A 15,692-nucleotide genomic window follows, 5' to 3' on the forward strand; every position below is an offset into this window, starting at 1 on the left:
GTTTCATCGGAATTGTTTGTGTCGTTTCTGAGAAGAAAGTAAATACCTATTTTAGGGGCAACCCCCGTCGACCCCCTCAGGGCCCGATTTTCTTTTTAATGCCATGAACAAATTTTCGTACCTTCAGGGTGATGAAGGTTGTGGTAAAGTTTCATTGAAATTGTATGTGTAGTTTCAGAGAAGAAGTTGCAATGATTTGTGGACGGACGGGTGGACCGATGGAAGGATGACGCGACGTCCCATAAGCTCCATGGAACGATGTTGCAGGTGAGCTAAAAAGGAAATAATTTTTTTCTTCTCATTCGTATTAATGACTTGCGTCATTATGACGATTTCAGAGCCTGAGTAACCAAATAACTCGACTTATATCTTCAAGTCTGTTAATTGATTCCGATTGTACATTGTGCTGAACTTGAGGAATTCACATGACGCAGATAAAGCAGTGACCTTTTTATCACCATGTTATGGACATAGGTCTAGCGTATCCCTTGCTGGTGGGACATATTCGACTTGTCTGGAGGGAGCAATTCCAAACCGCCTCTGTAATCACAAAGAAACCAGACACTGAGATGTTCGACGTCAACTCTCGTTGCCGTCATGTCTTGGGAAGAGGGGTTCATGTACGGCCATTTCCTTTTGCAACCACGCAGAATGGAAATCAAACTATTGTTGAATATTTTTAACCATTCCGACAATAACAACTGGCGTTTTGCACATTAAACTTCATGAAAATACAGAAACCATATATACTGTATGTGTATAAATTTTCAAGATGCTGGGTGAAACTTTTTCCAAGATATCATTAGGGTCATGTTTCCAGATCGCTGTGTTTAAATTCCTGCTTCTTGGCTTGTTTTGAGTTTGAACCACGAAACTGGAAAGCACTTGCGTGACCATTTCTTTAATGTTCATAAGTTTAGCCCCTGTTTGCGGCGAGTGTCACATGTCTCTGCGGTTTCGGATCAGACAGTACACCGACATTCGATCTGCCTTCCCCGGGCCTAGCCTTTTCCAGGTTGCTGAATCCACCTGCAGTCGCTTCAAATGTGATTGGCATTGCCACTGATACAACGCCCCAAAGGCTGAACTGGTTCGAATCAAATTTCGGTGAACAGTACTTCGATGATTGAAGCATTTGAGAAAACACACAGCAGGGACTCTGTTGGTAGTAAGGCGTGTGTGTGTGTGTGTGTGTGTGTGTGTGTGTGTGTGTGTGTGTGTGTGTGTGTGTGTGTGTGTGTGTGTGTGTGTGTGTGTGTGTGTGTGTGTGTGTGTGTGTGTGTGTGTGTGTGTTTGTGTGTGTGTGTGTGTGTGTGTTGTATTTGTGAATGACGAGCTCACAATATTATTGCATGTGAAGGTAGAAAGCATAGTAATTAGAAAAGATGGATATTTATTTTCTTACTATATAACATGGAAAAGCAAGGACACAGAAGTTAAAACGGTAACGAACTGACAGTTGGGCCACAGTTGCACATAAAAAAGCAAGGGAATGAATGAACAGGAAGAGGAGAAACCGAGGAGAGGGGTGGCTCGGAGTGGGAAACACACGAACCTGCAAGTAACATGGTTGTGCTCGAGGGTGCTGATGGAGGCAAATCATGAGTTGGCGGATTTGCAGAATGTTAATTTTTTTTTTTGTATATCCTTCATTCGTTGAGGTGAGCATGGAGTGAGAAAACACAGGAGAGATAATGGGAGACAACCGATAAGGCTTAAAACTTCTTGGCTGAGGTTAAAATCCTGGATGGGTTGCCACTCTGACGCAGGAAGTCAGGGCAAGAATTAGTAATTTGTTCGTAGTGTCAGCGAAAGGTCACCTTCAGTTCACGCAGGACACCATGGGGATCTTCAGTGTCTACCAACTAATGCTGGCAGTCATTCAATGTCCAATTTAACATCCATTGGTAGGAGGGCACATACATTGATGAATCACCATGCCTCGATACAACACTACAAAGCAAGAATGTTCAGCAAGATGTGAGAATGGATTCACAATACAAGAGACAATACAGGGAACAAATGACAATAGTTAGACAAGACAGGCCCAGTGAGGTACTCTTAGCTTAGCATTTGAAGTTTTCACGCAGATGGGGAACTACAAGTCGTGAAGATGCACTCGCGAAGAAACCAGAAATCGGAACCACAAGTATTGATTATTTATCAGAACATTTTGTGTGTTCACAAATTCTGCAAACACATTTTTTATATCATACAGATGGATGGGTATGAAGTATGTGTGATTTGTTTTAAGGAGATAATTCACACTCAATGGCTTGAAATTTTATTTAAAAAAGAGACAATTGATGCTGTCTGTCATTTACATTGCAAACATAATAGTCTAGTTGCTTATCAATCCTTGAAGCTTTTCAGAAAGCTAACTAGAGGGGGAGCACTCAGGAGAGTGCAAAATCTCCGCCGCCAATACTGCTGGGTCACTCAAGTGAACCTTATATCTTATTCATTAAATATGATGTCAACAGTGCTGACAGAGTTATAGTTCTTTTCTCCAACATTTTTTTTTTGGGGGGGGGATTGGAAATCACTTAAAACATAGAAATGCAAAAAAAAAAAATTTGGGGGGGATTTTTTGGGGGGGGGTTGGAAATCACTTAAAACATGTAAAAGTGCAAAAATAAAAAAATCGAAATTTTGTTGAAAAAAGTTGCAAAAATTTTTTTCTCGAACAATTTTTTTTTGGGGGGGGGGGGGGTTGGAAATCACTTAAAACATATAGAAATGCAAAAAAAAATTCCTTTTTTGGGGGGGGGGGGGTTGGAAATCACTTAAAACATGTAAAAATGCAAAAAAGTTTTTTTTCTCAAACAATTTTTTTTGGGGGGGGGGTGGAAATCACTTAAAATATGTAGAAATGCAAAAAAATAAAAATTGTTTTTCTCTTACAATTTTTTTGGGGGGGTAACAATTTTTTTGGGGGGTTGGAAATCACTTAAAACATGTAGAAATGCAAAAAAAAACTTTTTTGGGGGGGGAAATTTTTGGGGGGGGGTTGGAAATCACTTAAAACGTAGAAATGCAAAAAAAAAATCTTTCTCTAACAATTTTTTTTCGGGGGGGACCAAGTCCAAAATTTAATGGCATGATCCTTGGACCATACCTAACCCCCCCCCCACCAAGTTTCGTCGAAATCCTTCGAGGAGTTTTTCCATAATACTGTTCACAAACAAACAAACAAACAAACAGAAAGGGGTGAAAACAGTAACCTCCATCCATCTTCGAAGATGGCGGAGGTTAATTATGGTTTCTGAAGGGAGGCATTAAGTATTTAGTCTTGGTGTCCGTGGTGCCCCGCTTTTTCGCCCGCGCTCACAAAGTGAAAAGCGGGGTTAAGCGATCGGTCCCATACGTGCATACGTGTCTGCATTTTGTAAATCCCTTTTCTCTGAAACCGCTTACAAGATTGAATCAAAATTTTCACTGTTGGTGCAACAACTCATTTAGAATGTTTTAATGATAATTATGATGTTACAGATCATGTGGTATGGTAGCCATGTTGTTTAAAAGAAAAAAAGGAGAAACATTGCACCTCTGTATCCCTGAAACCGCTCCATGGAAAAAAATTGAAACTTGGCACCGAGCAAGTACTCCCCATGACAAACAAGTGTGATTTTTTTTTTTGATGATGTCATAGGTGCCTTCTTTATGAGGTCATAATTGCATATATATATAGAATACTTGCATCCGATCAGTATAAAACAATTTTGAGGGTCATCTGGAGATAAATTGGTCAACAGAAAAATTATGACGTCATCGGTCATGTGGTTCAGCAGCCATATATTTATTTTGTTCAAAAAAAACCTTCAAAAACCCTTCTTCTCTGAAATGGCTGAACAGATCGAGGAGAAACTTTACAGGTTATGACCACCTATCCATGGGGAACAAAAAGTTCCACAACGATTATGTTATCGGTCACATAGTTGGGCAGCCATATTGTAGTTACCCTAAAACCTTTTTAAAAATCATTTCCAGAACGGCTGGACAGATCGAGGGGAAACGTCACACACATGTCCCCCAAGCCTTGGGAATACCAGGGTGCTCATGAATAATTGATAGCTTACATGGTTTGACAGCCATATTGGATGGAAGGAAAATATTTTTTTAATTCTCTCTCTTGAACTGCAGCATGAATCGACGTGAAACTTCAAATTTATGATCTTGCAGTGGTTGTGAATACGTTTTAAATTTCAACATGATTGGACACATGGTAGCCAGAACTTTTGTTTTTTTTATATCTGCGTTCTTATTTATTTATTTATTTATTTATTTTGAATAAGGCTAACTTGGCTGTGCCTGGATGGGTTTGAGGGTAAAGAAGTTGAAACCTGTGCCCACGCAAAAATAGCATTCCTTTCCTGCAGTAATTTTCTGCAGACTACTGTAGGACCTATTACCAATTATCGTATATGAGAGTACTACTCTCATATAATATAATTCTAACAAGCATTTTTGCTTTGGCAAGTCCTATCCAGGTTCCTCCTGATGATGTCATCTTTGTTTTTTGCTTGTTCAGGTTCCTTCTGATGACTCCAATGCAGGACCTCTTTTATTTGGTCTTGCATTTCATTGGAATTTTATTTTAATTTTTTTTATTACAAATTTGCCACCAGAAGAGTTGGGTCACACCAAATCCTTCTCAATACTGCACTTGGTAAGTGTTCTTTGAATACCATCTTGTTTTTTATTGGTTCGACAGCTCACCAGACTCACGAAAATTTTCAACTCAAAAAAATTATACGAACACCATTTTGTGAAGCAGCAGAGGTCACAGGCCTCAAGCCTTCGGCCACAGACCTTGGGTGTCAATCAATCGGCCAGTGTAATTGAAATCATTCCAGGTATATAATCACTATATATTATATACTGCATATGCACATAAGCAGTGGGCATGATTTTGCTGCATGTTTGTACCCTGAGTTATTTTTATTATTTTGCTGAGCTATCTTTTTTTTATTATTATCTGAGCTATTATTTTGCTGAGCTGGCAGTGGTCTGTGGCATTCATACAACGCCCAAATAAAGTTTGAGCAAATAGTATAATACATGAAGGTGTTTGTTCGTAATTTCGGTTTTAACCTGAGTTTTCAAGGCTGAATAGTGTAAAAATACAGAATGGTCATCCATCATAAGCAAGACATGTTTTTGCTTCATGCGTGCAATCCAGGTTGCAGCAATCTATTGTCTATAAACCATCCAAATAAAGGGATGAGCAATTTTTTGTCATTAATGAAGATATTTTTGTGGGTAATTTCAGTTTTATCCATACTTTTTAAGGCTAAATCATACTAAAAGGCACAACTTGGTGTCTGTCTGTCTGTAAAAGAGAACGAAAAGCATCGAAAATGCAAAGCCTGTCCGGATCTGCTTTGTACTCAAACTAAACTTGATGAAAATGCATTTTTGTAAATTGTACATTTTATTAATATGTGTTCTCCACAATCTCATAGAGAGGTTTGTTGAATATTTGATGACAAAAGCCAAATTGGTAAAAATGTTATGACCTTGACAAACGCACTGAATATCAATGGTAAACAAGGATTTTGATTAAAACATTTATGGCTGGTCAACCACTTCACTGATGTCCTTACAATTGCTTAGTCCCCATTGAGAGTGGAATGAGATGTGCCAAGTTTCAAATTTTCCCGATCAGCGGTTTCAGAGATATCATGTTTTAATTTTTTGCATTTAATCCAAAATGGCTGCGGTACCACATCACCTATGATGTCACAATTATTATTAAAATATTCTCCATGGGCTCCTACCCTGAAAATTTTGTGTCGATCATACAAGTAGTTGCTGAGCAAAATGTTAAAAAAAATTTAATAGAGCTAAAAAAGGTCAAAAAATAACAATACTAACAACAACGGCACACAGTAGAGCGTATACCTCCACCATGCAATGCCTGATCCATGACAACATGTCAGGCCCAACACATTTTTGAAATATCATGCTATATATCATTTTTGGCCCTATCGCTCAATAGGGAAGAATCACTTTGAAAATTAAACAATTGTCATATCCATATTCGGATTCAGATCTTCACCAATATTGAAACAATTCATCCCTATCACACACGCAACTTATCCACCAAGTTTCATCCGAATCTGTCCGCAAATGTTTGAGATAACATACTATATATCGTTTTGGCCCGATCTCTCAATGGTGAAAAATAATTTCAAAAAAATTATCGGATCCAAATTCGGATCTTCTCCAAAAGTGAATCCATTCTTCCTTGTCACAGATCCAATGTGTCCACCAAGTTTCGTCCAAATCCATCCAAAACGTTTTCAGATATCATGCTGGATATAGTTTTTCGCCCGATCTCTCAATGGTGAAGAAATACTAAAAAAAATTCTCGGAGTGAGATCCGGATCCAGATCTTCACCAAAATCTAATGACTTTGTCCTTGTCACACACCCAACCTTCCCACCAAATTTCAAGTAAATCCTTCAAAAAGTTTTTTGTGATATCCTGCACACAAACAAACAAACAAGCAGTCATACTTACGAAATCGTCAACTTAACCTCTGACCTTATCTAATAAAAGCTGTCTCTCGAGAAGGTAGCAGCGCAAACCAGAAGTTTCTACGATGATTCTGTACCAAACCATCAAAAATCGAATGTTTGACCTCACTGTGACCTTGACCTTTGACCGATTTTGACCAAAATCTAATCAGCACTAGCCATCACCCTCCTGAATCACGTGGTGCAATTTGACATTGGTATCTTCTTCCGTTCTCGAGTTATAACTTTTTGTGATATCCTGCACACAAACAAACAAGCAGTCATAGACTGCTACTTACAAAATCGTCAACTTCACCTCCGACCTTGTCTAATAAAAGCTGTCTCTGGAGAAGGTAGCGACACAAACCAGAAGTTTCTATGATGATTCTGTACGAAACCATCAAAAATCGAATGTTTGACCTCACTGTGACCTTGACCTTTGACCGATTTTGACCAAAATCTAATCAGCGCTAGCCATCACTCTCCTGAATCAGGTGGTGTAATTTGACATTGGTAGCTTCTTCCGTTCTCGAGTTATCATGCGTACAAGCAAACAAACACACACACAAACAAACACACAAACAGATGACGGAAGTCATCAATATACTTACGAAATCTTTGGATTTCGTAAGTAACAAACAAGAAGACTTCATGCAGAGCAAGACATTTACAAAATACGTAAAACAAATTTGACCTCAAAAATAATTGGTGGTTGAATTCAATGACCATATTTGCAAATCCTCTTCAAATTTCAAGTAAATTGGATGAAAATTGCCAATTTTAGAAATTCGGCCTATGTTGACCTTTTGGCCAATGTGGACCTCAATCATAATTGGCTGGTTGAATTCAGTGACCTGAAATATAAATCCTCTTCAAATTTCAAGTCAATCGGATGAAAATTGAGGATTTTAGAAATACCACCTTAGTTGTTGACCTTTGGCCTATGTTGACCTTTCTGGTCTATGGTGACCTAATACACAATTGGCTGGTTGAATTAATTGACCTGAAATATATATCCTATTCAAATTCCAAGTCAATTGGATGAAAATTGAGGGTTTTAGAAGCATCACCTTAGTTATTGACCTTGGGCCTAAGTTGACCTTTTGGTCCATGTTGACCTCAAAAATAATTGACTACTTGAATTCATTGATCTGAAATATATATCCTCTTCAAATTTCAAGTTAATTGGATGAAATTTGAGGATTTTAGAAATACCACAGAAGTTGTTGACCTTTGGCCTATGTTGACCTTTTTGTCCTCAATAACAATGGACTTCTTCCTTCTGACAAACTCTATCATGTGGTGCAGTTTCGTGAAGGTCGGTTTAAAATTGCGACCTGTTGGTGAAAAAAAATACAGACAAACAAACAGGCAGAATAACAAAATCGACTGACCGATAAACATGAAAAGTCTTCGATTTTGCAAGTAACAAGAAAATGACATCATGCATTATGATTAAAATTGACAATCTTGGTCAAAGCTCAGGTCAACCAGATGAAAATTGACGATTTTTCAGATAAAATTTGTTGATTTTATAAGTTTGACCTTGAGTTGACCTTTGACCTTTTGACCTCAAAAATAGTTGTTTCCCAGTTCAGTGATGGACTATGCAATGGCTGTTTATTTTTCAAGTTAATAGGATGCAAATCGATGATTTTTCAGATGAAATTTGATGATTTTAGAAGTTTGACCCCGAGTTAACCGTTGACCTTTTGACCTCAAAAATTGTTGCTTTCCAAATTAAGTGATGGACTTTGCAATTTCTCTTTAATTTTCAAGTCAATTGGATGAAAAATGATGATTTCAGAAATTTGACCACAAGATGACCTTCGACCTTTGACCTCAATTTGATCGGTTTAGAATTGTGACCTGTCGGTGATTGACAAACAAACAGACAGACAGACAGACAAAATCGACAGACAGTAAAAGGACTGAAAACGCACAATGTCCCTGGCCGCTCCCGTAGGGAGCGTGTGTTTCTCAACTTTTAAAACACAGAAGGGTTTTCCTTAACTTATATAATTCAAATAAATGCCTGATTTGACTTGGCTATACCAGAAACCATCAACGATCTCCGATCACAACTGCTCTCTCACTCTAAATAAGCTTTGGAATATAATGCAAAAATATTTTACTTGCTTAATGTAAACTTTGGGTTCATGGGGTCATTTGGTGGACTGCCTTTGTCCAGATCAGAAGACCTTGATGTCACGTATAAACAATCCTGCAGTGGTGGTTGGTGAGGGGGGTTCTTAACGAGGTAAATTAAATCAGCAGACGTACCTATGATATTCTTTTCTATTGTTTGTAATTTCTTTTTGTAGCATTTCATAAAATGACATTCACCTGTCACAGAAATACAATGAAGAGTTGCTGAAGAAAGTCTGAGAGTTCTGTTGATACTGATGGGAGTATTTACACTGACTAATGAAAGTGTGACTGGCATCAATACTTTGTGATATGAATCAAAATCGGTCAGCTTGACCCATGACCTGTTATATTCACTAACCGTTTATTCAAATCAATTCCATGGTTCTGTTTCAAAGTTAAAGTTTTTAAACAATGCTTAAATCGATCCTTGAATGGTTTTCAGTATTTTCAAATTTCACTCGGGTTGTTTCCTTTTAACAAGCACCTTTAGTGGGGCAACTTAGCATAACAATTGTGCATTTTGTGAAGAAAGCACCAAATTTGGCACACTAGTAGTCTAACATATTATGAACAGATTTGGATATTGACCAATCTCAAATTCAGCCGCTGATGGCTGTGGCAGCCATTTTCCACTGCCATCAAAAATTTTGAGATGGCCCAATATCCAAATCTGTTCATAATATGTTAGGCTACTAATGTGCCAAATTTGGTGCTTTCCTCACAAAATGCACAATTGTTATGCTATATTTAGCTAAGTTGCCCCACTACTTGGAGAAACGTCCAATCAAAATCTAAGCACATGTCACATGACACTGTTTGAGTGGAACAAACATGGTGGAATCATCTGTATTGCGTAATTAACGGTGTGAAATGGAATCGGAATATTGAGTAATGTCTTTGCAACAACCCCAATGGGTTTTTGATTACTCTCTGAATCTCAGTTTGTGAATCCTTGGTTGATGCAAGGAAATTTGAAATCCAGGTCAGATCCATCATGATAGTCCGTTAATTATTTGTTGTGCATTCATTCATTCATACATTATCGCATTTATTCTTCAGTTGAACCATGTTGTCCAGACGACCTGTCCTGGTAGAAGTTGGAGTGGTCGATCTCATGACACCAGATCTGATGGTAGTATATAAGGTCTTGTGAAACTTGAACCCACATGTTCTCGTGGTTAAGATTCCTGATTTACGTTCAGTTGGCCTGGGTTTGATTTCTGGTGTGGGCACCACACAAGCAAGAGTTGTGACCACTCGTGAAATCGAGAGGCAAGCAATTGAATGGTGTACCTGAGTTTGCTCGATCAGATGATGATGATGAAACCTGACATCACTAATAAGTTACCAAAGCAATTATTTAAAGAAAAACATGTAAAAGCACTCCTTTTTAGACAATATGTAGGTTTATGCAAGTGGGATTTTTTTTTCGATTTCTATCTGTGAGGTTACTCTACAACCCACCCCCCCCTTCAAATGACACCCTTTTTTGTCCCACTGCCAACCCTGCTTTTGTAAGGTCTTGTGTCTTTACAAAATCCCAGAAGGGAATTTGGGTCAAATCAAATCAACTTATCTAAAGTCCCATGTCTGTTGGTACAACTCTACACATGATCATTTCAAGGCTCTCGGAGAGACATGTGTATAATGGAGTGAACATACCTGGAATTGAGATAGCTCGAGGGTCCACATTATTTAAGGTTGTGCAATCAATGCACCGGCAGGATAATCCTGTAAGAAGCACTGGATGTACATTGAGTATGACGTACTGTCGTAATGGAAGGAAATCGTTATTTAACAACACAAACTCGGGTTGGCTTTGAAAGGTCCCCATAGTCCCTTGAAAGGACATAACTTTCAGGTATATGGATAAAGGATTGGTGTCAGTAACATAACTCTTAAACTAACATTAAACTTGGACTCGCTCTCGACAACATGCAGAACTTAACTTAAATTCAGATCATTGAGGATTATTGATAAACGGTGATTTCCAATTGAATTTGATTAAAACCAGAAGGAAAATTTGATATTACGTGCCACTAATTAATTGCAATCTTGCTTGAAGCTTTTATTTTACGACTCAAAACACCAAAGGTGGGACTTTGCATGCACAGGTTCAGACTCATGGAAGCTTTAAAACCTGAACACCCTTTAAAACCCCGAAGACCCTTTTGACCCTTTATCACCCTAAGACCCTTTAAGACCATTAAAACCCCTAAGACACTTATTACTCTTAAGACCCTTAAGATCCCTAAAATTTTAAGACACGAAGACCCTGGAGATTCTTTCGACCCATTTAGAAGCCTAAGACCTCCTAAAACCTTCTGTCTGAGGCCTTCTGCAGTAACACTTGAGAGTCACCAGCCATAACTAAAAGGTCCCCCATTGGTAAACCACCTCAGTACCAAGCTAAGAGGGCTCAAAATATATTTATTGAATTAATTTTTTTTTCTGTCCTGTGTTTTTTCAGGTTCTGCTCATATTGGTTGATAGCATAGCAAAAAGTCCCACATGGCATAGAAAATGTCCCACATGGCAAAGAGAAAAGTCCAAAGTGGGAAAGAGAAATGTCCAAAGTGGGAAAGAGAAGTCCCACGTGGCAAAGATAAAACGATGACCGTGACAACAATTTCACCCCATTATTATCAGATGGAATTTTTTTTGATTCATATTATTGCCAAACCTCAGGAATTTTTCAACGTATGAGATTGAAACTGACACAGCTTACTTGTACGCGTATGTGGTGTCAGGTCAGGTCAGGTATGGGAGCATGCCCCGGAGCAGTGCGTTGCTGCGTCCACATCCCCATGTCCTTGAGATTCCGATCAACCTGCTGCAACCACGAGGCACATTGTCAGCCCATTGGCCTCCTCCACTCACAATGCTCCCTCACTGAGAGAATCTTTTGAGCAGGATCATCATCAGAAAATGAGCCACATGTCCATCAAGCCACAGCTGATGCTCATGGACTAAGCAGGTAACAATTCTCATTCGAGTCTTTCTCAGCAACTGTTCGATGGACACACAGTCCGACCAGTGATAGCCAAAGATTGACTAAAGAGACCTGGTACAAAAGGAATTAAGTCTTTGTCTAAGATCCCTGGTTAGTGTGTAAATCTCACATTGGTAGAGCAAGACTGGAAGCACCAAGGACCTGAAGAGTTGGACTTTCATACTCCTGCATAGGTACTTACAGCGCCACACCCCATGATTCAGTGAATCCATGACTCCCCAGGCCCGACCCAGACATATATTGACCTCTGGCTCATAGCCAGCAGAGACATGAATATCACTGCCAAGGCAAGTGAATCTCTCCATGGCATCAACATCTTCGCCACAAACAGGAACAGACAATATATCAGCATCTAATATGTCATTGAAAGCTTGAATCTTACTTTTGACCCAAGAAACCCGTAATCCCAGGAGCTCCGACTCCTCAGTCAGCACCTCGAGGGCCCCCAAAAGGATATCCAGAGTCTCTGCAAAGATGACTGCATCATCTGTGAAATCAAGGTCCGAGATCTTGACATTCCCAAACGATGCACAGCAGCTTGAACTCCCTGACATCCTCCCCATAATCCATTCCATACAAGTGCTGAAAAGTGTGGAGACCAGCACACCCCTGACAAGCTCCAGTAACAACTGGAAATAAGTCAGAAATGGTATCGCCACATCTCACAGAACTCTCAGTACCAGAGTAGAGTTCAGACATCAGATCGATCAGTTTTGGTGGCACCCCACAAAGATCAATAAACCTCCAGAGGTCATCCCGATTCACTGAATCAAATGCTTTGCAGAGATCAACATAAGCTGCAAGCAGCCCCTGCTGAAACTCTCGTCTGCGTTCGGTGAGGACCCAAATGGCAAGCATATTGTCAATCGTTGACCTCTTTGGTGTAAAGCCTCACTGATCTGGGCACTGGTGTTCAAGCAGATGGTGGCGAACCCTATCAAGAATTACCTGAGCAAAGACCTTTCCCGGCACTGAGAGCAGCGTCACCCCTCGGTAGTTGTTGCAGTCTTGGCGATCACCCTTCCATTTCCAGAGAGGGACAACAAGGCCCCTCTTCCAATCAGTTTGGATGATGCCTGTGTTCCAGGCAGAGCACAAAACTGCATGCAATGACACGAGTGCAGCATTTCCACCAGCATTGAGAAGTTCAGCATGGATGCCACAGATCCCTGGAGCTATACCCCATTTCAACTGGTTCACCACAGCCTGTGTTTCCACAAACAAAAGTGCATCACAGTTGATGTGGAGGGTCAGCAATAGGGGTGGGAACACCCCTGGCATCCAACTTAACAGCTGGTGGATCAGCCTGGTACAGCTGCTCAAAGTAACCGGCCCAGCGGGTCTTCACCTCAGACTCCTTTGACAAGAGCCCACAACCCTCCACACTACCTGCAGTCCACCGAGGGACAGGCTGGGAGGAACACAATGTCGAATTCCCCTGAAAGCAGGATGAGAATCACTTGACCACAGGTGATCCTTTAACCACTCACAAATTCCTCACATAGAGACATCCTTGTCTGTCCTCAGCACATGTACAGTTTTATGCCTCAACTCCCTGAACAGCTGAACTCTGCCTTTCAGCCTGTTCCTATGACTCCAGTCAATGTTATCCAGTGTCCCTTGAGAGACAAAATTCTTCTTCACCCTGTGGTGAGTTTCAAGACATCCACCGGCAACATCAGGGATGGTAGTTGAAGGCACTCCACAATGTTTCAGGATTCCCCAAAGCACCCAGACCCCCCAATCCCCACTCACCCTGTTCGCAAACTCCTCAGGTATCCTCTCTTCCATGAGCTTGCCAACTTCCAGCCTAGGCTGGGATGGTACCATTCTCCCAGTTTTAAGTTGCAACTTCAGAGTTGCAACAACAAGCCGGTGGTCAGTATTGAGAAACTGAGCACTCCGGTCGACCCTGCAGTTGTGGATCATCCTCCATCGACCATCAACGAGACATGGTCAATCTCCTTTGCCACACCACCAGTGTTGGAATACCAAGTCCAGAGATGAGCCTGTGGGTGCTGAAACCATGAACCAGCCACCCTAAGTCTGTGACTTGTTGCAAAGTCAAGGAACTTAGTGCTATTCTGGTTCACAGTTCCAGACCCATGGGGACCAACACACATCTCATAACCATCCTGATCAGTTCCAATTGATACATTGAAATCCCCCAAGACTAGAAGAGTATCTTGCCTGGGGCACTGATCAACCACAGACTCGAGCATGGCATAGAATGCGTCCTTCACAGTGAGATCCCTCGCCTCAGCCGGAGCATATACAGAGACCAGGGAAATGACACCCAAGGAGTGATGAATCCTTAGTCTCATAATACGTTTGTTGACCGGTGTTACCTCAATTGTCATTGGGGTCAGCTTATTGGACACAGCTACAGTAACTCCTTGGGCATGGTAACTATCAGAGCGACCAGACCAATAATAGGTGAAATCACCCCTTACATGATCACGCCGCTATCCGGTCTCCAAACCTCAGAGAGAGCTGCAATACCGATGTCCAAATGCTTGAGCTCAAATGTTATCAGAGACAGGTGATCATCCTCTCTTAGGGAAAGGACATTCCTGGCACCCACCCGAAGGGACTGCCTCAGGGTAACCCAAGGAGACCACCGTCTGGTGGACGACACCTCAGCCCCATCTCGACACATACTACCGTAATCTGACCCGGGAAATATACCCCGTGCTTTCCCTCCTATCATCAAAGATTGGGGGTCCCGAAGGCTTTACCCCAATCCCATCATCCGGTGAGCTGCCCTGCAGAGGGAAGCTGCACAAGAGGTACTCCCACGGAGTGGGTTTTCAGATTTTTTTGCGTTTTTGTGTTTTGCGGAATGAAGTGTTTTATGGTGGCTGGAGTGCAAATCCTGCCACCAACCTCCTAATAAAAAAGTAACCCAACTGCAGGAGGACGTCCGCAGACACAGTTGGGCACGAGATATGGATGGCCGTTGGCTCACAAGGAGCTCCTCCACCCTTCGAGTGGGATACAAAACGTAAACTGTTCAGCCTGACAGAGGTCGGTGCTTTACCGAGTGCAGGTCGATTTTGTTCCGTTTTGACAAGTGTCACTCTGCGAGTGATTTTTTATTTGTTTGTTTGTTTGTTTGTTTGTGTGTTTATGAACAAAATATCTCAAAAAGTTGTTGACGGAATCGGACGGAATTTGGTGGAGAGCTTGGTTATGTGACAAGGCCGAAATTACTAGATTTTGGTGAAGATCCGAATTTGGATCCAGATCCAATAATTTTTTTTAAGTGATTCTTCACCATTGAATGATTGGGCTAAAACGACATGTAGCACAATATCTCAAAGGGTTGTGGACGGATTGAGACGAAACTTTGTGGGCTGGTTGACTATGTTACAAGGAAGAATTGATTCGATTTTGGTGAAGATCCGAATCTGTATCTTAATCCGATAATTTTTAAAGTAATTCCCAGTTTTTCTTCCTGAGAATTTGCTTCTATATCCATTTTGTCCACCCTGTGCATCCTCCACTGCCTCTCACTCATCCCCACATCCCTTATTTGACCAAATCTCCTCTATTTAAGCCTTTCAACCCTGCTGTTGATGTCCCCCCTCTTTACTGTTAGTTTTGTGCTTTTGCATGCTGGTCCATTCAGTGTTCTCGCTCTTCCATGAGCCTTGACTTTATATACCAAAAAAGGGCAAAGACCATGTAGGTCGACACCAGCATGATGAACAGACCACACAACAGAATGTAAAGGACCCTTTGTGACGAGCTTTGACATTATTATAACACTCTGGAGCAATACAGGAGCAAGCAGAGTAGATATTCGTAAAAATTGATCCTCATTCTAAAGTTCGAAAAACTTTTGCTTGCAATCAAGCATAATGCTGATAATTAACCTTGTGATAATATGTACATTAGGAATGGAAATTCATATTTCCCATAGGGACTGCCTCATGTCAGAACGCGTGCATTCATTTGATCATTTGCGAGAACATTATTTATGTCGTAATTATAAACTACCTTTA

The 15,692-nt window shown here is 40.7% G+C and overlaps 1 protein-coding gene across 1 annotated transcript in view; it reads left to right on the forward strand.

The window, feature by feature from the left end:
* Nucleotides 1–205: 205 nt before the first annotated feature.
* Nucleotides 206–15,692, forward strand: part of LOC147028177 (uncharacterized) — a 54,392-nt gene continuing 38,905 nt past the window's right edge. The window contains exons 1-2 of the mRNA XM_085876493.1: nucleotides 206–267; nucleotides 4,532–4,669. Of these exons, the coding sequence (XP_085732619.1) occupies nucleotides 259–267; nucleotides 4,532–4,669 (147 nt within the window). The 5' untranslated portion in view covers nucleotides 206–258. The remainder of the gene's footprint in view (nucleotides 268–4,531; nucleotides 4,670–15,692) is intronic.

Source organism: Eptatretus burgeri, chromosome 4, assembly GCF_056783735.1.
Source record: "Eptatretus burgeri isolate ZD-2024b chromosome 4, Ebu_testis_v1, whole genome shotgun sequence".
Taxonomy (NCBI): domain Eukaryota; kingdom Metazoa; phylum Chordata; class Myxini; order Myxiniformes; family Myxinidae; genus Eptatretus; species Eptatretus burgeri.